The sequence below is a fragment of the Enhydra lutris genome, unplaced genomic scaffold, assembly GCF_002288905.1.
Source record: "Enhydra lutris kenyoni isolate GAN:26980312 unplaced genomic scaffold, ASM228890v2 scaffoldscaffold24, whole genome shotgun sequence".
Classification (NCBI taxonomy): domain Eukaryota; kingdom Metazoa; phylum Chordata; class Mammalia; order Carnivora; family Mustelidae; genus Enhydra; species Enhydra lutris.
In genome coordinates this window covers 7,238,584-7,260,279 of record NW_019154108.1, presented here as the reverse complement: position 1 = coordinate 7,260,279, position 21,696 = coordinate 7,238,584, and the positions used below count along the sequence as shown (strand labels likewise).

Below are 21,696 nucleotides of genomic sequence, written 5' to 3'. Positions count from 1 at the left end.
ACCAACCACAAACGAGGTCCCCATCCAATCCCACTTTGCAGTAGTTAGCTGGGAGTGGAAGCCACCATAGTTTGCAGCAAGAATTCATTTGGGAATTTAGCTTTAACCAAGACCAGCTTAACGATGCAGAACCAAAGTCACATGTTTGCTGCCTGGTTTGAGAAGTTGAGGGTTATGGTCTGGATTAGAGTTTCCAGGATCATGGAGAAAGAGTTTCCAATTTGTCAGGACTCTGTCAGGCTGTCTTTCAGTGACTGGAGGATCTAAGCAAAATAATTCATTTTCTTCTTTTTTTTTTTTAAGATTTTATTTATTTATTTTAGAGAGAAAACATGCGTGGTTGTCGTGGGGGAGGGGAGGGGCAGAGGGAGAGTGAGAATCCCAAGCAGACTACACACTGGGCGTGGAGCACAGCAGGCCGGATTGTGAAATCATGACCTGAGCCAAAACTAAGAGTCCCACACTCAACATCTGAGCCACCCAGGCGCCCCCATTTTTTTCTTCTTTAAATAAATTGGAAAACATTAAAAACCATTAAAGGATCAAAGAGGCTATGTGGCTCAAAGTACTGTATTAAAGATGCATGGACTGAGACATGGAGAGATTAAGGGCTGGACCCAGCTGGAGGCTCGTGGATCAGAAATTAACCCCAAAAGTCCTGTTGAGTTGTCTTTCCACGAGGGTGGGCCCTGGAATTTTGTCAGTATATCTATTATCAAAGCAACATGAGAAAAGGATTCTTTGACTTCCAACTCTTTCTTTCTCCTTTCTGCAGCTTCGTTGTGTTGAAGATCTTCAGACAATTCAAGTGATTAAGATTTTAAGATATGAAAAGAAAGTGGCCAAAATGTGCTTTTTAATGATATTTATCTTCCTTATCTTTTGGATGCCTTATATCGTGATCTGTTTCATGGTAGTGAATGGTTACGGACACCTGGTCACTCCAACAGTATCTCTTGTCTCCTATCTCTTTGCTAAGTCAAGCACTGTATATAATCCGATTATTTATATCATCATGATCAGAAAGGTAAGTGTGGTAATAGACATGTTTTCACCATGTAGATGTGGTTGTTGGAAAATGTAATACTTTTAGAGAGATTATTCAGACACCTTCAATGATAAAAACCTAAGTCAAGAATTTTATAGGAAAAAGTGTTCAGGAATAAATGTAAGATATTCCCCAAAGAAAATAGTAACAATTCTAAGATCTACCAAAAATCTTGTTAAGTAAAATTCCATTAAAATTAATATTTAGTTCATCAGGAATCGTTTTATGTCTCGTAATAATAATGGCCACAAAGTTAATAATTTACTTAAAATTCTTACTGTACTGTGGAGATTATACCCATTATCTTTCAAAACACCGTGAGATAGGCACTAGTATTATTTTTTACTTTATTTATGAATTATAACACAAGTTCAAAAAAGTTAAATGACCGGCCTGCTCCAGGAATTGTTGGTGCCTGGATTCCAGTCTGGTTTGCTAGAATATCAAAGTCCATGCTCACAGCTCACCACTTAGGGTTTCAGGTATCATTATGCACATGCCACGACCAGTGTGTAGCTCAAACTAATTTGTTTCCAGAAACTCCTCTAGATCGAACGGGAAGCTTATTATCTGTGTGTGTGGTAGACAGGTTTCGACTTGACCACTGTCAGCCAGGACTAGGAGGGCCCCACATGATTGCGACGAAGCATGAGGCTAAGCCTCTAAGTCGCAAAGCTTAAAGACCAGAGCATTGCCACGTTATAAATAATGGCCAATTCCTGCATTGACATTTTTTATTTTTATTTTTTAAATATTTATTTATTTATTTTAGAGAGAGCGAGAACACGAGGGGGAGGACCTGAGGGAAAGGGAGAGACAGAGAGGCAGAGGCAGAGGGAGGGGGCATCTCAAGCCGACTCTGCCCTGAGCCTCGAGCCCAACTCAAGGCTCAACCTCACAACCCTGAGATCCTGACCTGAGCCAAAACCAAGAGTCAGATGCTCCATAGACTGCGTCACCCAGGAACCTCTCCACTGGAACTTAAAGTAGCAGATCACACTAATAACAGGCAATAATAGCTACTCTGGCTGCTAACACTCAAAAGTTTGGAATGAGAGGACATTTTTTCTATTAACCTTATAATGTTCACTGCTAAATCTCCCTATTCGTACTTTCATATGGTTTCAGTCTCTACTCATTGATGGTCTTTCTCTTTCATGATGCCTTCATTTATCTATTTACTTGAATCCAGAGAATTTTAACTCAGAGTCCCTAAAATCTGAGAATTATTTGAATTGGCTTCAGGAGAGCCATGAGAACCCCGAAATTAGTCATAAAACTTTTTATTTTATTTTTTATTTTTTTTTAAAGATTTTATTTATTTATTTGACAGAGAGAGATCACAAGTAGACAGAGAGGCAGGCAGAGAGAGAGAGAGAGGGAAGCAGGCTCCCTGCTGAGCAGAGAGCCCGATGCGGGACTCGATCCCAGGACCCTGAGATCATGACCTGAGCCGAAGGCAGCGGCTTAACCCACTGAGCCACCCAGGCGCCCCTAGTCATAAAACTTTTTAAGAATATGCATGTGTACATTTTTCTAACAAGATAGTTTATAAGCTTAATTTTCTGAAGAAGTGTAAGGGCTTCATATTTTAAGAACTACCACTTCAACAGGCAAATAATTACATTTAAAATACATTACCCGACATTATTTTTTGTGTTCTTTCTCTGGGCCAGTGGCCCCTATGTCAGTTCTTTTAACATTTTAGTGTACATACACCACACCAGGAGAGACCATTAAAAAAAAAAAAGTACATACTCAGATTTGGTAAGCCTGGGTGGCCAAGATTCTGCTTTGTAACATTGCATGTGGTCCCCGTGTTTCTGGTTCTCAGGAGCACACTTAAGATGGAAAGTCTGAAAGACACAGAAAACTAACAAACAAATAAATAAAACAATGGTCCTTATCCTCAAGGAGCTTACCATTTATGTAGGAAAACACATTTTGACATACTTTAACACTGATAATAATGTATCTTTAGCACTTAAGCTGGTATAGCAAACACTAGTTTGATGAATAGATAGTCTCAAGCAAGTATTTTTAAAGGGGAGTATAGACTAAATACTAACTTGTATACAAATAAGGTTTAAAGAATACAGAAATCAATGTAGCTAGCTCTTCTATTTTCCACTGATATTTCCTGATCTGGGAAAACCCATGTATTAAACTTTAATTTTGCTCTGAACAAAGGGGATAAAAGTTAAATTAAGTAACTTTTTATTCATATGTTTTATTGATCATGATAGACTATTGCAACAAATAACTCTACCATTTCAGTGAATTAATAAGAAAACTATTTTTCATTTTTTTTTTTAATTTATTTCTTTATTTTAGAGAGAGGAAGAGAACACATGTGGGAGCACAAGTGGGGAGAGGGACAGAGGGAGAGAATCTCAAGCAGACTCCCTGCTGAGTGCAGAGCCCCCTACGGGGCTTGATCTTAAGACCCTGAAATCATAGCCTGAGCCAAAACTAAGAGTCAGGAGCTCAACTGACTGAGTCACCCAAGGGCCCTAAGGTTTGCTCATTAAATCCTGATCCAGAGTCCACTCTATTTGCTGGAGGGCAGGGGATCTGTCCCATACAGTTCTGTAGGAATCAAAGTTCCTCCATGTTGTGATGTTATAATCTTCAGGCTCGACCTCTAAGGTCTTGTAGGAGGGGAAGAGCAGGGAGGAGCCCCTGAAAGGGAGTTGAGAAATGGGGTTCAGTGTTGTACCCAGGACAAGGGGAGGATCATGGTTATTGGTGAGCACTAGCACTCTCTGCTGTAGTATTTTTTTCTCCAGACGGTTTGTAATCTTGATAGAAAAAAATTCCTTACCTGATCAAAGGAAATTAGTGAGGACAGCTGACTGTAAACTCTGTGGGAAAGGCCTTGTCAGCCTTTGCTGCCTGCAGTATTCTCAAATTGTAGCCCAGTAGCTATTACCTTGTAGTTGCTCACTGAATATTTGTGGAATGAATTAATTTGAAATTTCTTTTTTTATATATTTTTTTAAGTTTTTATTTATTTTTTAAATTTCTTTTCAGTGTTCCAGAATTCATTGTTTATGCACCACACCCAGTACTCCATGCAATACATGCCCTCCTTAATCCCCACCACCAGGCTCACCCAACCTCCCACCCCCTGCCCCTCCAAGACCCTCAGATTGTTTTTCAGAGTCCACAGTCTCTCATGGTTCGTCTTCCCCTCCAATTTCAAATTTCTTAAACAGATTTAGTTGCCCTCAAAGACGGTGCATGCAACTTGAATCCATGGAGATTATAAGGTATTGTAATAGTCCTTTATGATTTTGTTGATGAGAATTACATAATAATAAAAAACCCTAAAACTCCAGGGTTATTTAGGTACCTATGAGCATTGCCACCTAACCCCACACCCACCCAGCTAACAAATAAAAAAGAACAACCGAAATTAAATTCAACTAATTTGAATTTAGTGTTAGGGTTAGGGTTAACCCAGATTAAGGGCCAAATTTTTACTTTATATTCAACTTTATTTTCTCTCTGCCCAGTTCCGAAGATCCCTTTTGCAACTGCTCTGTTTCCGACTTCTGAGATGCCAGAGGCCTGCTAAGGACCTACCAGCCAATGGGAGTGAAATGCAGATCAGACCCATTGTGATGTCACAAAAAGATGGGGACAGGCCAAAGAAAAAAGTGACTTTTAATTCTTCTTCCATCATTTTTATCATCACCAGTGATGACTCACTGGCAGTTGATGACAGCGACAAGACCAGTGTGTCAAAGGTTGATGTAATCCAAGTTCGTCCTTTATAGGAAGGAATAATGGTAATGAAAGATGAGGCCTTATACTGGAAACCACTTCTTGACTTCCATTATGAGGACTATTTCGGAATCCCCACTCTGTGTAATATTTTGGGGGAGGAAAAAACTTTCCTCTGCCCTACAATTTTCTTCTACCTGGTGTAGGAAATAAATCGACATGAAACAGATGAACAGGAGAAAAACCCAAAAGTTTAATTCTGTGTGCATGGAGGCCCAATAATAAAATTGAGACCCAAAGAAATGAGCAGGGCATGTAGCTTTTTCACATTTTAGACAAAGAGACATAAATCTGTAAGGAATTGACAGGACAGGAAAACTCATGTTTGGGAGCTTCAGTCAGTAAAGAATTCTAAACAGGATCTGGGCTTGGTAGTAATTTAGTAAAAGTAACAGGGTTTGTTCATACAGGTTTTTTCAGCCCTCAGTTCTCTGTCTCTGATGATACAGATGTCTCTCTACCCCTTGGTTTAGGGAGGTTCCTTTCACACGAGAGATTTCCTGCTTTCAGGAGGACAAAGGAAGGTCAGACTGTCCTTTTTGCATCTGCTGTTTATTAAGTAAGTTAAATTCAAAATTGTGGCATATTTTGGGGCATCCTGCCTTGGACTCCCACAACATCAACAGAACTTCGGTGAGTCAGCAGGAAATCTGAATTGCCTGTATGCTTTCTAGCCTCTGGAAGCAACTGAGCAAGACAGTTGCTTTACTTCAATGGGTGCTTTCCGTAACGAGAAACCATTCATGGCACAAGATGGGCATCTGGCACCATTAACTTCTAACATGTTGGAAATTTTCATTTCAAATATATTTTTTTAAATGACACTATTTTCCAAGGCACACAATACATTTTTCTCAAAAATACTTAGCTGTATTCACAGCTTGGAAATAACTGTAAAAATAACTTTGTATCATACATGTTGGAAATTACAACTTTTCCGTGGTGTTGGATCCTCGTCACTGTCTTATCCTATGTTTGAACGATCAGATTTATCAGAGAGCCTATTCCAGGGAAATCAAAAGAAAATCAGCACCCTGGCTTCCTCTGAAACGAAAGACTTACTGTATGTGCCGTATGATAAAGACGAGCTTCAAGATGACTGTCCTGCGAAGCACGCTCCAGAAGGAATATTGAAAAGCAACCCAGCAAAGGAAAGGTCGTGAATTTCAAAATAACCATGGAGGCTGGGGACTCATACATTAGCAGAGGATGTCCATGGGAAGGATGTGTCAGTGGCAGATCTGTTTCATTTCAAACATGACTTGGCAACATTATCCTCTCGACAATTTGCCACAATTTTGCCAAGTGTTTTGGGTTTGGAAAAGGAGTTCCAAGCACAAAAAAAAAAAAAAAAAAAGGAAAGAAAGAAACAAATCTACATTTGAAGGGGATGAAAGTAAGTATAAAACTGTATTCATAAAATGTATTATTTAGTCTTTTTTGCTCTTTAACCAGTCTCCTGGGTAATCAATCAACGGTCAGTGTTCGTGAAGTTGCCATTTTCCCATGAGTCCTTGTTTGGACTAAACACAGCTCGTTAGAACTCAAGGATTTCTTCGACTATATAAAAAAGAAACTGAACTTTTTTAACAAAACTTATTTTGTTGCCTAATTTTTATTTCTTAGTTGACTGTCCTGCTCATGTAGCATCTTCACAATTAATCATGTCTGAAAGATTTCTGAGTGTTTCAGCTGGTCTACTGAAGAAGGAAGAACCAAAGAGAATATTTTCCCTAAAAGAACTTTTCAAAATCAAGTTTATTGCTGGTTAGTGAACTGCTTCTTGAGAATCTCAAGTGGAATAATTTCTATGAAAACTGTCTCCCTTGTTTCCTTTCCACTCTGTCGTCTATATATCTGTTTAAAACTTCTTGTTCTTCACTTAGTATGGCATCAATAACCCCCTCTTTTTTTTAATCTTCAAAAGGTAATGATGGCCTTCGAAGACGGTGAAGTAAAATTAGTTCATTTTGTAACATTCTAGAGTGCCCCAAATTCCTCATTTTTACTTCCAGTTTTGGTAAGTGAAGCTGAGCTCTACGTTGGATTAGTTCCATCTGGGTGACCCAAAGTGTAATTTACATGTTAGGCAAATCGTGGTTTTTAGTCTTGGGTGTTACGAGTCAGTCCTATCGTGACTTTAACAATGTCCTTGAAAGGGAAGAGGTGATCAGCATCTTCCTAGAGGTCCCTGGTGCTTTACTTTTTGAGAAGTGAAAGAGATCTTGGTCACTGCACTTTCATATTTAGAATGACCACACCTATGTGTCGCATTATGGGAAAGCTGTGTTTTGCAACTTAAACTGGTAGTTTAGGGGTGGTCCCACCCCCAATAATCACAATGAACACACAGAGAAATTTTATACTGATTTTAATTGTAAGCAGACATATATCTTTCTCTAGTGAATTAAATATGATGATGGAAACATGGCTTTGATCCTGTTTCAGTTAGGAGGAAGTCCATTTGCTGCGTCAGCATATTTAAGTCACCGGCTAATGACAGTGGGAATTTTTTTCTAGTGACTCCATGGAGTTTGCAAGGAAACGTGTCCTGTTTTCTGGAAGTAAGTGAGCCACTCCCATGGTCTTCTGAAGTAGTGCAGGGGTCTCAGGGACATGGAGCACAGAAATAGGTAGGTACTACCCATGGCTATCAATGTTCCAAAGAAAAAGAGTCCTTTGTTTATCACCTGTAAAAACAGCAAGAAGTCTCATTTTATTTGTCCAGAGATAAAGATCTCAAAAGACTTCATTCTTGAACAACCAAGGAGTATACAACGTCTTCTTTGTTCTTTAACCTAAAATGGCAATTTAATTGCATGACCACGAGGTCAAGGCCTAGGATGGCTGGTAAGGTCGGAATTTGGAGCTTCCCTTCTCTGTCTCTGTCCTCTCTCCCTTCCCAGAGATAGCTGAATCCATGTGTTCTGTGTAATGAATTCTTAGCAGTCTGCCTTTGTATAGCCATAAACACACACACACACACACACACACACACAATTTAGAAAAAGATTTATAAATGCGATCTTAGAGGAGTCTGTTAGCCTCCCTTGGCTTCCCTGCTTCCCTTGACATAATATTCAAAACGCTTGCCATCCCTCTTGCCCTTGCAGCTGCCCCTCTGGCGGTTCTCGCGTATCAGGGCTGCCTCCAGGCCCACCCCGCCCCCCCCCCCCCCCCCCCCGCCCCCGGCCACTCCCATGCTCCACCAGCCGCGGTCAGCCTGCCCCTCCCGCCTCTGAGCTGCAGGAGGAGAGGGGCGGCTGCGTATTCATCTCCTGCCCAGCTCCGTCTCTAGACATTAAATGCAGTGATTTGCTGAATGGATAAAGTTGTTAGATTTCCAGAGGAAATCTAGGAATCTGAATGTCTATGTACTGGCATCTCTGGGTGAGCCGCCCAAAATGAACGTGTTAGGCCATTAAATTAGAATTAGATTATGTTTTATAAGAGATTCAACTCTGCCCAATTTTACAGGTTAAACCCATAAGAATATTGCATGAAGCAAAAGTCAATTACTAAATAAAAGTAAAAAAAATTACATTGCTAAAATAAATTTAAAAGTTTAGAAATACTGCATCAGGGGTATCCTTGGTAGTTCAGCTGGTTAAGTGTCTGACTCTTGATTTTGGCTCAGGTCATAGTCTCAGGGTTGTGGGATCAAGTCCTGCATCAGGCTCCAAACTCAGCACGGAGTCTGCTGGTCCCTTTCCCTCCACTCCTTAACTCACTTGTGCTCACACACACACACTCTCTCTAAAAAAATAAAATCTTAAAAAAAAAAAAAAAGAAATACTAGCATCAGTTCTCTCTTGCATTTCCTCCCTTGCGGAGCACTCACTCTCTCTCTCGCCCTCTTGCCCGCTCTTTCTCCCTTTTTGTAATTTTGTTCATGAGGTGCTTTACCTCCTGTGCACCCAGGACAGTTTTTGTTTGGAGGCAAACCTGTCTGTCACATCATTTCTGAATTTGCCTGGAGAGTCACAAGCAGAACACTACGAACTTCAACTTGTTCTGACCTTTTTCTGCCAATGCCAGCGTAGCTTTGCCTCATGGTATCTTATTCTGGAAAAGGTGACCTATAAGGAAGTTTAAAAAGTATTCGTGTGATTCTTTAATGGCTAAACAGAAGAATAAAATGAGATGTCTTAAAGCCAGACCTTACCATGGTATAGAGAGGAATGAAGGTAGATGGCATAAGAGCCTGAAGAAGTCTCTCCACATTCTTGTAGAAGATGAACCACCTTGAGTTGACGTGAGCTCGCATCTGCAATAACATAAGACTCTTACAGAATACCTCAAGCGAATGACGTTTATTTCTTTACTACAACACATTCCTACTCATTGCAAAGCAGGACACAGAGTAGCCGACTTCGTATTCCCTTCACAGTCGTTACCAATCCTTTTTAGTAAAAGTATGAGACATCACCTTGAAAAGGTTGAGCAACTGCACGAAACCTGTTAGAGAACACCGCTGTGCTCAGGGGGTGTTACAGGAACTCTATTTCAGTGAAAGGTTTGTTCAGCCAGATCTGGGGATCGTCTGTGGGACCAAAGATGTAACTAATTGCCATTGTTTACTAGCTGGTTTGAAATCTTCTTCGTGGCAGGAAGGGATCGTTGAAGCTATGTCTGTCTTGACTAACTCCATATTGAGAAAAAATATTGTGTTTTAGTTGTCTTGTTTTTAAAGACACCAGCAAGTTGCATCAGGGAAGATTTCAGTACATATGAAACAATTCTGCTCAAACGGAAATCCACTTTATTTCTATTTTCTGTCTTCGGGAAAGATGGAAAACAACTACATTCTTTTCCTTAAACTTGTAAATTTTCTCATTTGATCTCATTTAAAAACTGTGACCATAACTATTTATTGTGAGTTTTTTATGTGACTGGCTCAAATGTAATTGTGTTTTTCTTTTGAGTATTAATCCGTTAACCATGAATTTCTTTGGTATATACATGTTTTTTTTCCAGTGCATAAGGCCCCAAAGGATATTATAAACCTGCTCCAAATTTGCAGAGTATAATGTTAACAGTGTTAAGATCATGTGATGTTTCTCAAATCTTCAAAATATGTTAATACATATCAAAATTATATTTTCCTTAAAATGAAATATTACTAGCTCTACCAAATGTCTAAGGTTTGTGTTTGTGAATTATCGGTGATTGAAACCAGACAGTTAGTCATCTTTGTTACCTCCTAAATGTCCCTAAAATGTAGAGGGACATGATGTGTGTGGGTCATTGTCACATCTACAGTCACAATCCACCTATATGCAAGGAATGCTCTGTGTGTGTGTGTGTGTGTGTGTGTGTGTGTGTGTGTGTGTTTATTCTTTTTGTAGCTATTCTTATTCAGCATGTATGTGATGGGGCTGGAGCAAAGAAAAAGAACATTTGTGACTTCTGGGGAAGACTGCAGAGGAGGAGGACCCTAGGTTCACCTCATCCCATGGATACACCTAGATAACAACCACCACACAGTGTAAAAAACCCAGAAAAATGACCCGAAGCTTCCAGAACAGACTCTCCGCAGCTAAATATTGGGAAGAGGCCACAATTGAAGAGGGTAGGAAGGACAGAGACACAGTCAGGAGCCACACTGACCCACAGGACTATCCCTAGGAGGTAAGGACACTGCTGGCATGGAGAGCGGAGGGCAGGAGGCCCCACACCAGGCACCCTAGGTGTAGGACACCCACACTGGGAAGACAAACCCCCATAACATTTGGCTTTGAAAACCAGAGGGGCCTAACTTGGATAGTTCTTACCATCAGCGGAGCTTAACACCTGGATCTTCAAAAATCAGACGGCTCTGCTGGGGGAGAGCTGGAGGGTGAGAGGAAACTGAGTCCCCACCCTTAAAGAGACAGCACAACAAACAGAATCACTCATACACAATATAGTATAGAAGCAACAGTTTGAAAAATGCCTAGGATGTGCGAAAAGATTTATTTACTGATTTCAGAGCATGTGGGATTTAGCCCTGGAATGCAAGGGTGGTTCAATATTCACAAATCAATCAAAGTGACACATCACATCACTAAGAGAAAAGACAAAAATCATATGCTAATTTCAATAGATGCAGAAAAGGCATTTGAGGGGCGCCTGGGTGGCTCAGTGGGTTAAGCCTCTGCCTTTGGCTCAGATCATGATCTCAGGGTCCTGGGATCGAGCCCCGCATCGGGCTCTCTGCTCAGCAGGGCGTCTGCTTTCCCCTCTCTTTCTGCCTGCCTCTCTGCCTACTTGTGATCTCTCTCTCTCTCTCTCTGTCAAATAATTAAATAAATAAAGGCATTTGACAAAGAACAATATTCAGTCATCATAAAAACCCTCAACAAAGTAGGTTTAGAGGGTCTATACCTCAACATAATAAGGACCATATATGAAAAACCCATAGCCAACATCATAGTCTGGTGAAAATCTGAGAGCTTTCTCCCTAAGATAAGGGACAAGTCAAAGATGTCCACTCTTACCACTTTTATTCAATATAGCCCTGGAAATCCAGCTACAGCAATCAGAGAAGAAAAAGAAATAAAAGGCATCCATATTGGAAAGGAAGAAGTAAAACTTTCACTATTCTCAGATGGCATTATACTATATATAGAAAACCCTAAAGACTCCACCAAAAAACTACTGGAACTGTTAAATGACTTCAGTAAGGTTGCAGGACACAAAATTAATATACAGACATCCATTGCATTTCTATACACCAATAATGAAGTAGCAAAAGAGCAAGTGAGAAATCAATCCCATTTACAATTGCACCAAAAATAATAAAATAGCCAGGAATAAACCTAACCAAGGAGATTAAAGACCTATACTCTGAAAACTATAAAGTATTAATGAAAGAAATTGAAGATGACAAACAAATGGAAAAACATTCCATGCTCATGGATTGGAAGAAAAAATATTGTTAAAATGTACATACTACCACAAGCAATCTACACATTTAATGCAATTCCTATCAAAATCCCAACAGGCTTTTCTGCAGAACTGGAACAAATAATCTTAAAATTTGTATGAAACCACAAAAGACCCCAAATAGACAAAGCAATCTTGATAAAGAAGATTAAAACTGGAGGTATCACCATCTCAGATCTCAAGATAAACTTTGAAGCTATAGTAACCAAAACAGTATGATACTGACAAGAAAACAGACACATAAGATCTACGGAAGAGAAGAGAGAGCTCAGAAATAAACCCACAATTATGTGGCCAATTAACCTTTGACAAAGAAGTCAAAAATATGCAATGGGAAAAAGACAGTCTCTTCAACAAATGGTGTTGGGAACACTGGACAGCCACATGCAAAAGAATGAAACTGGACTACTTTACTACACCATATACAAAAATTAACTCAAAACAGATTAAAGACCTAAATGTGAGACCTGGAACCACAAAAATCCTAGAAGAGGGCACAGGGAGTAATTTCTCTGATACCAGCCTTAGCAACATTTTTCTAGATGTGTCTCCTGAGCCAAGGGAAAAAAAAGCAAAAATAAACTATTAGGACTAAATCAAAATAAAAACTCCTGCAGAGCAAAGGAAACAAGAGAACTAAAACACAACAAAACCTACAAAATAGAAGATATTTGCAATTGACATATTTGATAAAGGGTTAGTATCCAAAATATAAACAACATATACATCTCAACACCAAAAACCCCAAATAATCCAATCAAATTGGGCAGAAGACATGAACAGACATTTCTCCAAAGAAGACATCCAGATGGCCAACAGACATACAAAAAGATGCTCCACATCACTCATCATCAGAGAAGTACAAATCAAAACCATAATGAGATACCACCTCACAGCGGTCAGAATGGCAAAAATTAAAAACACAAGAAACAAGTGCTGATGAGGACATGGATAGAAGAGAACCATCATGCACTGTTGGTGATTGCAAACTGGTCAGCCACTGTGGAAGACTGTATGGAGGCTTGTCAAAAAATTAAAAATCAAGTTACCATATGAATCAGTAATCCCACTACTGGGTATTTACCCAAGAATAAGAAAACACTAATTTTGTAAAACATAGGCACTCCTGTGTTTATTGAAGAATTATATAAAATAATCAACCTATGGAAATAGCCCAAGTGTCCATTGATAGAATAAAGGATAAAAAAAGGGGTGATTTATATGTATATTTATAATGGAATATTACTCAGCTATAACAAAAGAATGAAATCTTGTCATTTGCAACAGCATGGATGGACCTAGAGTGTATTGTGATAAGTAACATAAGTCAGTCAGAGAAAGACAAATGTCATATGATTTCACTCATATGTGGAATTTAAGCAATGAACCAAAAAAGAAAAAAAGGTGACAAACAAAAAAACAGACTCTTGACTATAGAGAACAAACAGGTGGTCACCAGAGGGGAGGTCAGTGAGGGGATGATAGAGGTGATGGGGATTAAAAGAGTGTATTTACCTTGATGAGCATTGAGCAATGCATAGAATTATTGAACCACTGCTTTCTATACTGAAACTAATATAACACTATGTTATGTTATGTTAATTACACTGGAATTAAAGTTTAAAAAATGTTGTTTAAAAAGAAAAGAACTGTCTGTTAGACTATTAGGAATGATCTCACGGAAGGGAGCCCAACCCCCTCACTCACCTCTATGTAATTGTACATGGACAGGTCTGAGATTGCGTGGTCATCTGGAATTCTCAATCTTGAATATTCAGGAAGACACACACCTAGGAGCCAAGTTGAATAATATATCATTTCCAATACAGTCTATGAAAATGTGCTGGCCTCTACACCAATCAAATTAAATGGTGGGACAAGTTGTAAAATAGGGACAAGAATAGTACCTATGCCCCATGTTTTCCATGGAGACCAAATGAGAAAATGGATTAAAAAAATAGAGCAAGATGCCCAACACATATGAAGTGTTCATTAATGCTAATTGAGTCTCATTGTCAAAATCAGTATTGTTTTATCTTTGTTCTGTAGTAACCCAGACCAGCGCTGACAGGATGTTCTGACATATGAACCCTCTACTCCCTCCATCATCCCTATCACATGCAGATCCATCCCACCAGGGCTGAGGTGGGAGGAAACAAAATGTCTCCACATCTGGAGCATCTGAGCAAGATGACTGGAAAAGGAAGGCAGAAAACCAAAAGAACTTTACTCTGGACCCTCTAGGCTCTTCTGATCCAGATACCAGTGTCCAAGGACTTCCTAAAACACCATCACACACAACTACTATGAACTCACTTCATGCCAGACTTCTTAAAAAATATTAAACTAAATTTATTTATTTTAATTAACATATAACGTATTATTTGCTTCAGGGGTACAGGTCTGTGAATCATCAGTCTTACACAATTCACAGCACTCTCCATAGCACGTACCCTCCCCAGTGTCCATCACCCAGCCACGCCATCCTTCCCCCTCCCCTCCAGCAATCCTCAGTTTGTTTCCTGAGATTAAGAGTCTCTTATGTTTTGTCTCCCTCTGCAGTCCCATCTTGTTTCATTTTCCCTCCCTTTCCCCCCACAACCCTCTGCCCTGCCTCTCAAATTCATATCAGAGAGATCATATGATAATTGTCTTTCTCTGATTGACTTATTTCACTTAGCATAATGCCTTCTAGTTCCATCCACATCATTGCAAATGGTAAGATTTCATTTTTGATGGCTGCATAGTATTCCACTATAGATATATGCCACATCTTCTTTATCCATTCGTCTTTCAATGGACACTAGAAAGTATTATGCTAAGAGAAATAAGTCAATCAGAGAAAGACAATCATATGATTTCACTTATGTGTGGAACTTACGAAACAAAATAGAGGATCATAGAGGAAGGGAGGGAAAAATAAAATAAGATGAAATCAGAAAGGGAGACAAACCCTAAGAGACTCTGAACTATAGGAAACAAAGTGATTGTTGCTGGAGGGGAGGTGGAGGCGGTGAGGTGACTGGGGGGTGGACATTAAGGAGGGGCCGTGACATAATGAGCACTGGGTATTATATGCAACTGATGAATCACTAAATTCTACCTCTGAAACTAATCAATAGAAAAGCTTTACACAAATGATTTTACTTAATTTTCACATCTCTCTGAAGTTAGTATTATTGTCCCCACTTTATAGGTGGAAAAAAAAAAAGAAAATCCAAGACTTCAAAAAGCTGAAATGACTTGCTCAAGGTCTTACAGCTAGTAAGCTGGTGAGTCAGGACAGGAATCTGGGTGTAGACTTACTACAGCCAGTTCTCTAGATATATCCCTCACCTGAACAGGGTCTAAATTCAGAGGTGGCCTTTGAGACCATGGATGCAGAGAAGCAGTAAAAGTTATCCAGGTCTCGGGCTACTGTCGGCCACTTCTTTTACAGCTGAAGTGGTATCCATTTCATTTCTTTTAATTTCAGCATGACATATACAAATCTTAAACTCCAGGGGCGCCTGGGTGGCTCAATGGGTTAAAGCCTCTGCCTTCGGCTCAGGTCATGGTCTCAGGGTCCTGGGATGGAGCTCCGAGTCGGGCTCTCTGCTCAGCCGGGAGCCTGCTTCCCCCTCTCTCTCTGCCTGCTTCTCTGCCTACTTGTGATCTCTGTCTGTCAAATAAATAAATGAAATCTTAAAAAAAAAAAAATCTTAAACTCCAGTATCTGTCAAATCAGTATATTGGATGGTAGGTGGAATCAGTTTCAACCACAGGCCGATGGAACCAGCAGCTGCAACGCTGATAAGGCACCGCGCAAGAAAACAACGGAGCTCTAACAGGAGTTTCTGGGGCTTGCGGTAGGGGACGCAGGAGCAGTTTCCCCAGGTGGAAAGGGAGAGCAAGGAGCACATTTTGGGCAAATGTTGGTCCTGGGAATTTCTTTCTTTGTGGGGATCACTACACACACCTCCAGGTACAAACCTTAAAAGAAACTACATTTCCCTCTCTGGGTGCTCTTTGTCTGACAAGGGTACCAGTGACGTAGGCTGCTAATAGAAAAATTTACAGTCCTGGACAGGGAATACGCATCATGTGTTTGCACTCATCAGGGGTCAGAATCGGGTCCACAATTAATCAGCAGGGCTAGTCCATGTCCGTCTGACGGACTTTACTTACTAAAGTCGTTATTGAATTTGTCCATTAACTCATCAAATACCAAGCAGTCTTCAAAGCCCTGAAATAAGAAAGAATGGGGGAAAATAAACTGGATATAATGAAAGCTTCTGAGTAATTTTGAACAGACTTTCCGCTGGTGAGTGTAAGTCATAGGATGTTTGCCTTCAACCCACACACAACAGCTGCTTAGTCACATTTGGCACTAAATTATGATTATAAAGACCATCAACGGCATTCTTTGATGGTTTGTCTTTGCCTAATGCCTGTTGATCATAATGATTTGGAATTTGATCAAAATTTTAAATTATTCTTGCAACTTTAATGGATTCCATGGCTTCTTTAAGAAGCAACAGAAATGATACTGCTCTACCATGACTATTCGAGTCATTTAAACTCTTCTGGTCTTTAAGCTTCACATTTAGAGCAATTAATGGCAGGATAGAACTCTCGTATTAATTCAGTTCCTTTAAGCCAAAGATGAAAGCAAATTTCCAATGTCACAAAGTCCACAAAATTAACCCTAATAATGTTCTCCACACAATGCAGTAGGGCAGAAGAAAATCAAAAGCTGTTTCCTGCTTTCTAGGAATTCAAACTATGGCTTTAGAGACAATATTTTAAAAATGTAAAGTTAAAAAAACATTTTTCACATCAATTATAGGATTACATCTGAAACAAATAAACATACTTGGCATCTATACAGGCTATCAATGTTAGAGGACGTTAGAAATGCAAGATACCATACAGGCTGATAATAACACTTGTCAACTCTTTACTTCATTCATTCATTTATTTCCCCAAGAACCTCTATGCTGTAGGCACAATTGAAAACCCATTTTAGAGACAAGGAAGTAAAGGTAACTTTAAGTCAGTTGAGCAAGGACATATTCTAATAAATCCTGGAGCCAGGATTGGAACTGGGCCTTATACTGCCAGGACTGGGGCCCTTATCCACTATCCTAAAGTTGGTGTGTCCTTGGGTTTTCATAAAGCAAAGTGTTTACCACTGCTTTGTGGAAAATATAAGTGTTTAGATTTACAGCCTATTTACACTCGGAATAGATCTCCATCACCAAAACAATGGAGGGCTGTGATTATAAAGCTATCAGTTATCAGAAACACACAAAATGATTGTTGGTCTAGATAACTAATCTAGGATTCCTTGAAATTAATGTTGCATATCTGAGCACTCTTCCTTTTCAGAAATGGTTTTTCTAGCCAGGACAATAAAGCTTCCATGAAAGCAGCAGCATTCAACATCAAATCTATTTCGTAGTCATGTTCAACTCTGGCAGTCGTATTCTCCTTTCCTTCAGAAAGAAAAGGTAGAGGGGCCCCTGGGTGGCTCAGTCATTAAGCGTCTGCCTTCAGCTCAGGTCATGATCCCAGGGTCCTGGGATCGAGCCCCGCAGGAAGCGGGCTTCTCTCTCTCCCACTCCCCCTGCGTGTGTTCCCTCTCTTGCTGTGTCTGTCTCTGTCAAACAAATAATACTTAAAAAAAAAAAAAAAAAAAGTAGAGAAAACAACAGTTTGGGCTCTTTTTCTTTTTTGAGCCTAACATTTATATATTTATGTATAATCGCAAAAAAAATTTTTTTTAATTAAGCCTTGAATTGCTGACCGTCAAGTTCCCAAATTTCAAGCTATTAATATATTTTCTAACTGCGCAGAAAACCGCTTTATGCTCTATTGCTTTTTCCTAGGGGAAATCCGGGGATCAAGCACCCCGAGCCCTGACTCTAGTGAGTGATGTGGACGGCGGAGAGGATTGTGGGATTGACTGTTTGCTCAGGCATTACGTGGCGACTGTTCTAGGCACGCTTGTTATTTACACTTTTAGTTGAGACCGACTGACTTGGGGAGAAAGGACTTACCGCATTCATTCCTTGCCCAAAAAAGGGCACAATGGCGTGAGCTGCATCCCCCATCAGCACACAGTGTGACTTCAGGTGAAAAGAAGAGCACTTCACGGAAATCATGGGCTGTGCCGGCAGCAGGAAGAAATCTCGTAGCAGGGCTTGCCTTTGGAAGGAAACGACCAGAACGTAAGCACCTAGGCTGGGTGTTAGAACCTGCACCATTCTTTCGGAGGTACTGACTTCATTACCATAGGGTTTTGTTGAGAAACAAGACAAAAATGGCAGGAAGTAAACAGGAAAGGGAGAAACTGAAGTTTCTTCTAGTTCCTGAAATTCCATTGTCCTAATCACCTGTTTCGTTCTCATCAGTGTTAATCACATCCAACCAGGACAAGTCCGCATTTCAAGAACTCGAAATACGCCTGTGTTAGGTGTCATGAAATTTTCCTGCAATTTTCAGCTGTTCTGGTGTGTTTTAGGTTTTAATGGAAAAACAGAACAGCGTGCGTCGGGTTCAAGCCACACAAACCAAAATGAAAATGAACACGACTTGCTATAGATTTGGAAACCAGTGAGTGCCAGCATCTACAGTGGTTTTGTGGCAGCTGTAAGTAGGGAAACAGTATATACCCTCATGAGTTTTAAGTCTGGTTGGAGAGGCAAGAAATAACCACAAAACATAAAGGGTAAACTGTGGCAGGCAGAGATTTCTCAAGATCAGAGAAAGAGAGACCAGGGCACACTGGTCTGCTGGTAAGGATGGAAATTGACCATTTCAAAGAGACCTGCTGTGGGCTGGCAGTGGGCCACCCCTTTTATAGAGTTAGTGCATGTCACAGTCACAACACCCCCCCCTCGCCCGCCAGGTAGATCTCCTGATGCCCACTGTAAAGATGAGAAATCTGAGACTCGGAGAGGGAAGGGCAGAGCAGCATTAATCTCACATTCAGCAACATTGGGCTGCCTCCAGGAAAACACTGCTGGAGGCGGAGAGGGAGCTGGATTCTAGGGAGGGACCATGGCGGCAGAGGGACTTAGTGAGACCCAATGACAAGCCCCTGGGGAGGAAGGCGATGACAGGGGGCAGAGGAGTCATACGTCATAAACCAGACAGCTCACAAGCTAGCTACAAGCTGGGGGGCTCTGCGCTGAATTATCTGTAGGCATGAACTCGTCCAGTCCTCTCAACCCTTTGGGGCGGGTATTGCTATGCACGGCCATGTTTCCTCGAGGGCCCTGCGAGCTAGGAAAGTGAACCCAGCTGGTAAGTGAGAACCTATGCTTGCACCTGCTGGGCCTTGGACCTGTGTGTCCACCAGCAGAGGGAAGCACAGCCCCGCTTTGCAGCACACCAACTCCAAGGGCCTGAGAGCCCTCACCAGAGGCAGAAAGGCCTGGGGACATGGGTATCTAATGGGTGACTTGTGTTTCCCAGGGAAACTGGCCCTAGCATGGGGCTTTCTGAATCCTTGCTCACAGCACAACATCTGCTTTGGGCCTTTGCTCTAAGGGAGGCTTCCTGTCCAGGACCAGCCACATGTGATCAAAACGGAAGTAAGATGCTTGGCCTTTATTTGAATTTTGATTAACTCAGACCAGTGGAGAGAAAGGCATACTTGCACATCTCGAAACTTACTCTCCGATTAGAGGGATGGAATCTGCAAAGTACTTCTGGAAGAAATCCAGCACATCACTGTTGGTTACAAGTTTTTCAAACTCTTCAAAGGGCATGAACAAAGTACACGTGAAAGATTTATTCTGCGAGAAGAAGAGGAAGAGGGTGAGAGAATGTAGTCTCGGGTTCTTGCTGTGGCTGAGGGGCACCCGGCAGAAATGTCCAGGCTGGTGGGAAACAGAGCCTGGCTTTCTCCCCTCACTCCCGGAGAAAAGCCCCACCAAGTCCCAGGTGCTCCCCAGCTTCCCACTCACCAGAATTTCTACATGGTAAACCTCAGCCATTTCACCAAGCAAACACGACCCTTCTTAGATTACTAATTGCAAACACTATGATCCTAGGATAAATAATCAGCTGGTTGGATTGAATTTTGCCTCGTTTTCCTGTCTCTGGCTCCTCGTCAGGCAACAGTAAGAGTCATAGGACCCCAGCACTGCTGCTAAGGCACTTAGAAGACCAACCAGAGGAGTACATATTTAGGTCTAGAGAGCAAAAAAATTCTCTTGGGTCTAATGGAAGAACAGCCACACCCCTTTTTGACAATGTATATCCCAACGTCCCAGACACCTCACAGACTGGAAGGCCTGTCTCGTGCAGAGCCCGAATCTCTCTGGCTTCATCCGAAGGCCATTACAGGACAGGCACCACCACACAGAAACTGCCACTTGTCACTTACATGTGTTCCATCTCGTCTCCACTATAAGTGACTGGAATTCCTTCTGATTTTTCCTCAGGAATCCCAAAGTTTCAATGATCTAATCACTAAACAGACTGAACGACGATGCCAGGTATACACACGCTGAGTGTGGAAGTAATCGGGCCCACACCAGACACACAGTCATGAAAATCTTTAGGGACAGATGCAAAATTACACCGATAGACTCTGTATTACCATGTTAGGAAGCGCAATCATCATAAAGGTATTTCGGGGCCAAATATGCAGGTAATTAGGTTCCATGGCATACTGTAAAGGGAAGAAATTGTTTGTGTTGGATTAGAGCTCTAAGGCAGCAGATCTAGAAAACGGACTCTGCTTGACTGTTTCTGTAGCGATTCAAAGAGTATCACACACCTGGTGATATGCACACCTACTGCTATTTAAGGTAGAAATTATCTTAAAAATGCTTTCTGTCCTGTCTTTAGAAATTCATATAACTTATGTGGGTTCTCGATACTAGACAAAATTCAATCACACACATACAGACACCCCCCCACATACATGTATATACATACACATCACACACACACACACACAAACTATATATTTCTATGTTCACATATGTGTGTGTGTGTGTGTGTGTGTGATATTTTATACTTTATTTTTCACCTTACTTGGGGACTTATTTGTATGAACAGAAAGGACCTAAGTTTAAATTTCATGGGCAAAATAAAATTTTACCAACAAGCTTCTTACCACTTGCTTCCTACAACATAAATAATAGAAGGAAGTCTTTTCTTTTTAGAGACCCCACGACAACTCAATAGTGATCTGAGTCAGTATTGATTGCTTGGGCAGATCAAGGAACCCAAAGACCCAGCCAAACCTAATCCTGGAGGTTCCCCAGGGTATGATACACATAAAAACACGTAATCTGTTTCCAACCATTTCAAGTACATGTTACTTGAAATTGTGACACCAAGAATAACATTTTGATGTTCATGCATATTCCACGACTCTGGGAAATAATCCTTTAAAATTTCAGCTTCTTCATTATCAAGTCATGCTCTCAATAGATATCTTTATCGAAGAGTAGGCTCCAGGAATCCCCATTGGGCCCTCACCACAAGTCTCTCCAAACAGGAAATGTGAGCGAAACAGGTGCCTGCTCTGCTTTGAGATGAGCCTCCCATCCAATTCTTTAAGTACCCCTCCCCAATATGGGAGTTTCCTAGGATAGTTTTGGGACATATTAAAATACTCCCAGGTCTGAATCCCATTGCCATGTCAAAACAGTGGTTTGTTTTTTTTTTTTTTTAAGAGCAGAGACTTTTTGTAAACCACGAATCCTTACTATGAAATATGAGCCCCTACAAAAAGTAAATGGTGATCTTAAATCTACGTTAGGATGCATGAGTCCACTCAAGTCTGGGGCAATTTTTCAACAGAATCCTAGTATCTTATTACCCAGAATTATCAGATCCTGAGCCATGAGAACAAGGCTCCCTTGAAAACCATAAAATTAGCACTTCAGAGTTACTAAATACTTTTGCAACCGGGAGGAAGATATAAA

At 40.7% G+C, this 21,696-nt stretch overlaps 2 protein-coding genes across 2 annotated transcripts in view; one reads left to right on the top strand and one right to left on the bottom strand.

Annotated features, from left to right (window-relative positions):
- LOC111150796 (opsin 3) overlaps positions 1-6,148 on the top strand; it is a 43,249-nt gene extending 37,101 nt beyond the window's left edge. The window contains exons 3-4 of the mRNA XM_022508399.1: positions 776-1,027; positions 4,567-6,148. Of these exons, the coding sequence (XP_022364107.1) occupies positions 776-1,027; positions 4,567-4,830 (516 nt within the window). The 3' untranslated portion in view covers positions 4,831-6,148. The remainder of the gene's footprint in view (positions 1-775; positions 1,028-4,566) is intronic.
- A 700-nt stretch (positions 6,149-6,848) lies between these two features.
- LOC111150863 (kynurenine 3-monooxygenase) overlaps positions 6,849-21,696 on the bottom strand; it is a 47,874-nt gene continuing 33,026 nt past the window's right edge. The window contains exons 8-15 of the mRNA XM_022508505.1: positions 20,358-20,429; positions 19,427-19,548; positions 17,806-17,953; positions 15,932-15,989; positions 13,472-13,554; positions 9,003-9,104; positions 8,857-8,916; positions 6,849-7,527 (exon numbers count right to left, since the gene is read on the bottom strand). Of these exons, the coding sequence (XP_022364213.1) occupies positions 7,354-7,527; positions 8,857-8,916; positions 9,003-9,104; positions 13,472-13,554; positions 15,932-15,989; positions 17,806-17,953; positions 19,427-19,548; positions 20,358-20,429 (819 nt within the window). The 3' untranslated portion in view covers positions 6,849-7,353. The remainder of the gene's footprint in view (positions 7,528-8,856; positions 8,917-9,002; positions 9,105-13,471; positions 13,555-15,931; positions 15,990-17,805; positions 17,954-19,426; positions 19,549-20,357; positions 20,430-21,696) is intronic.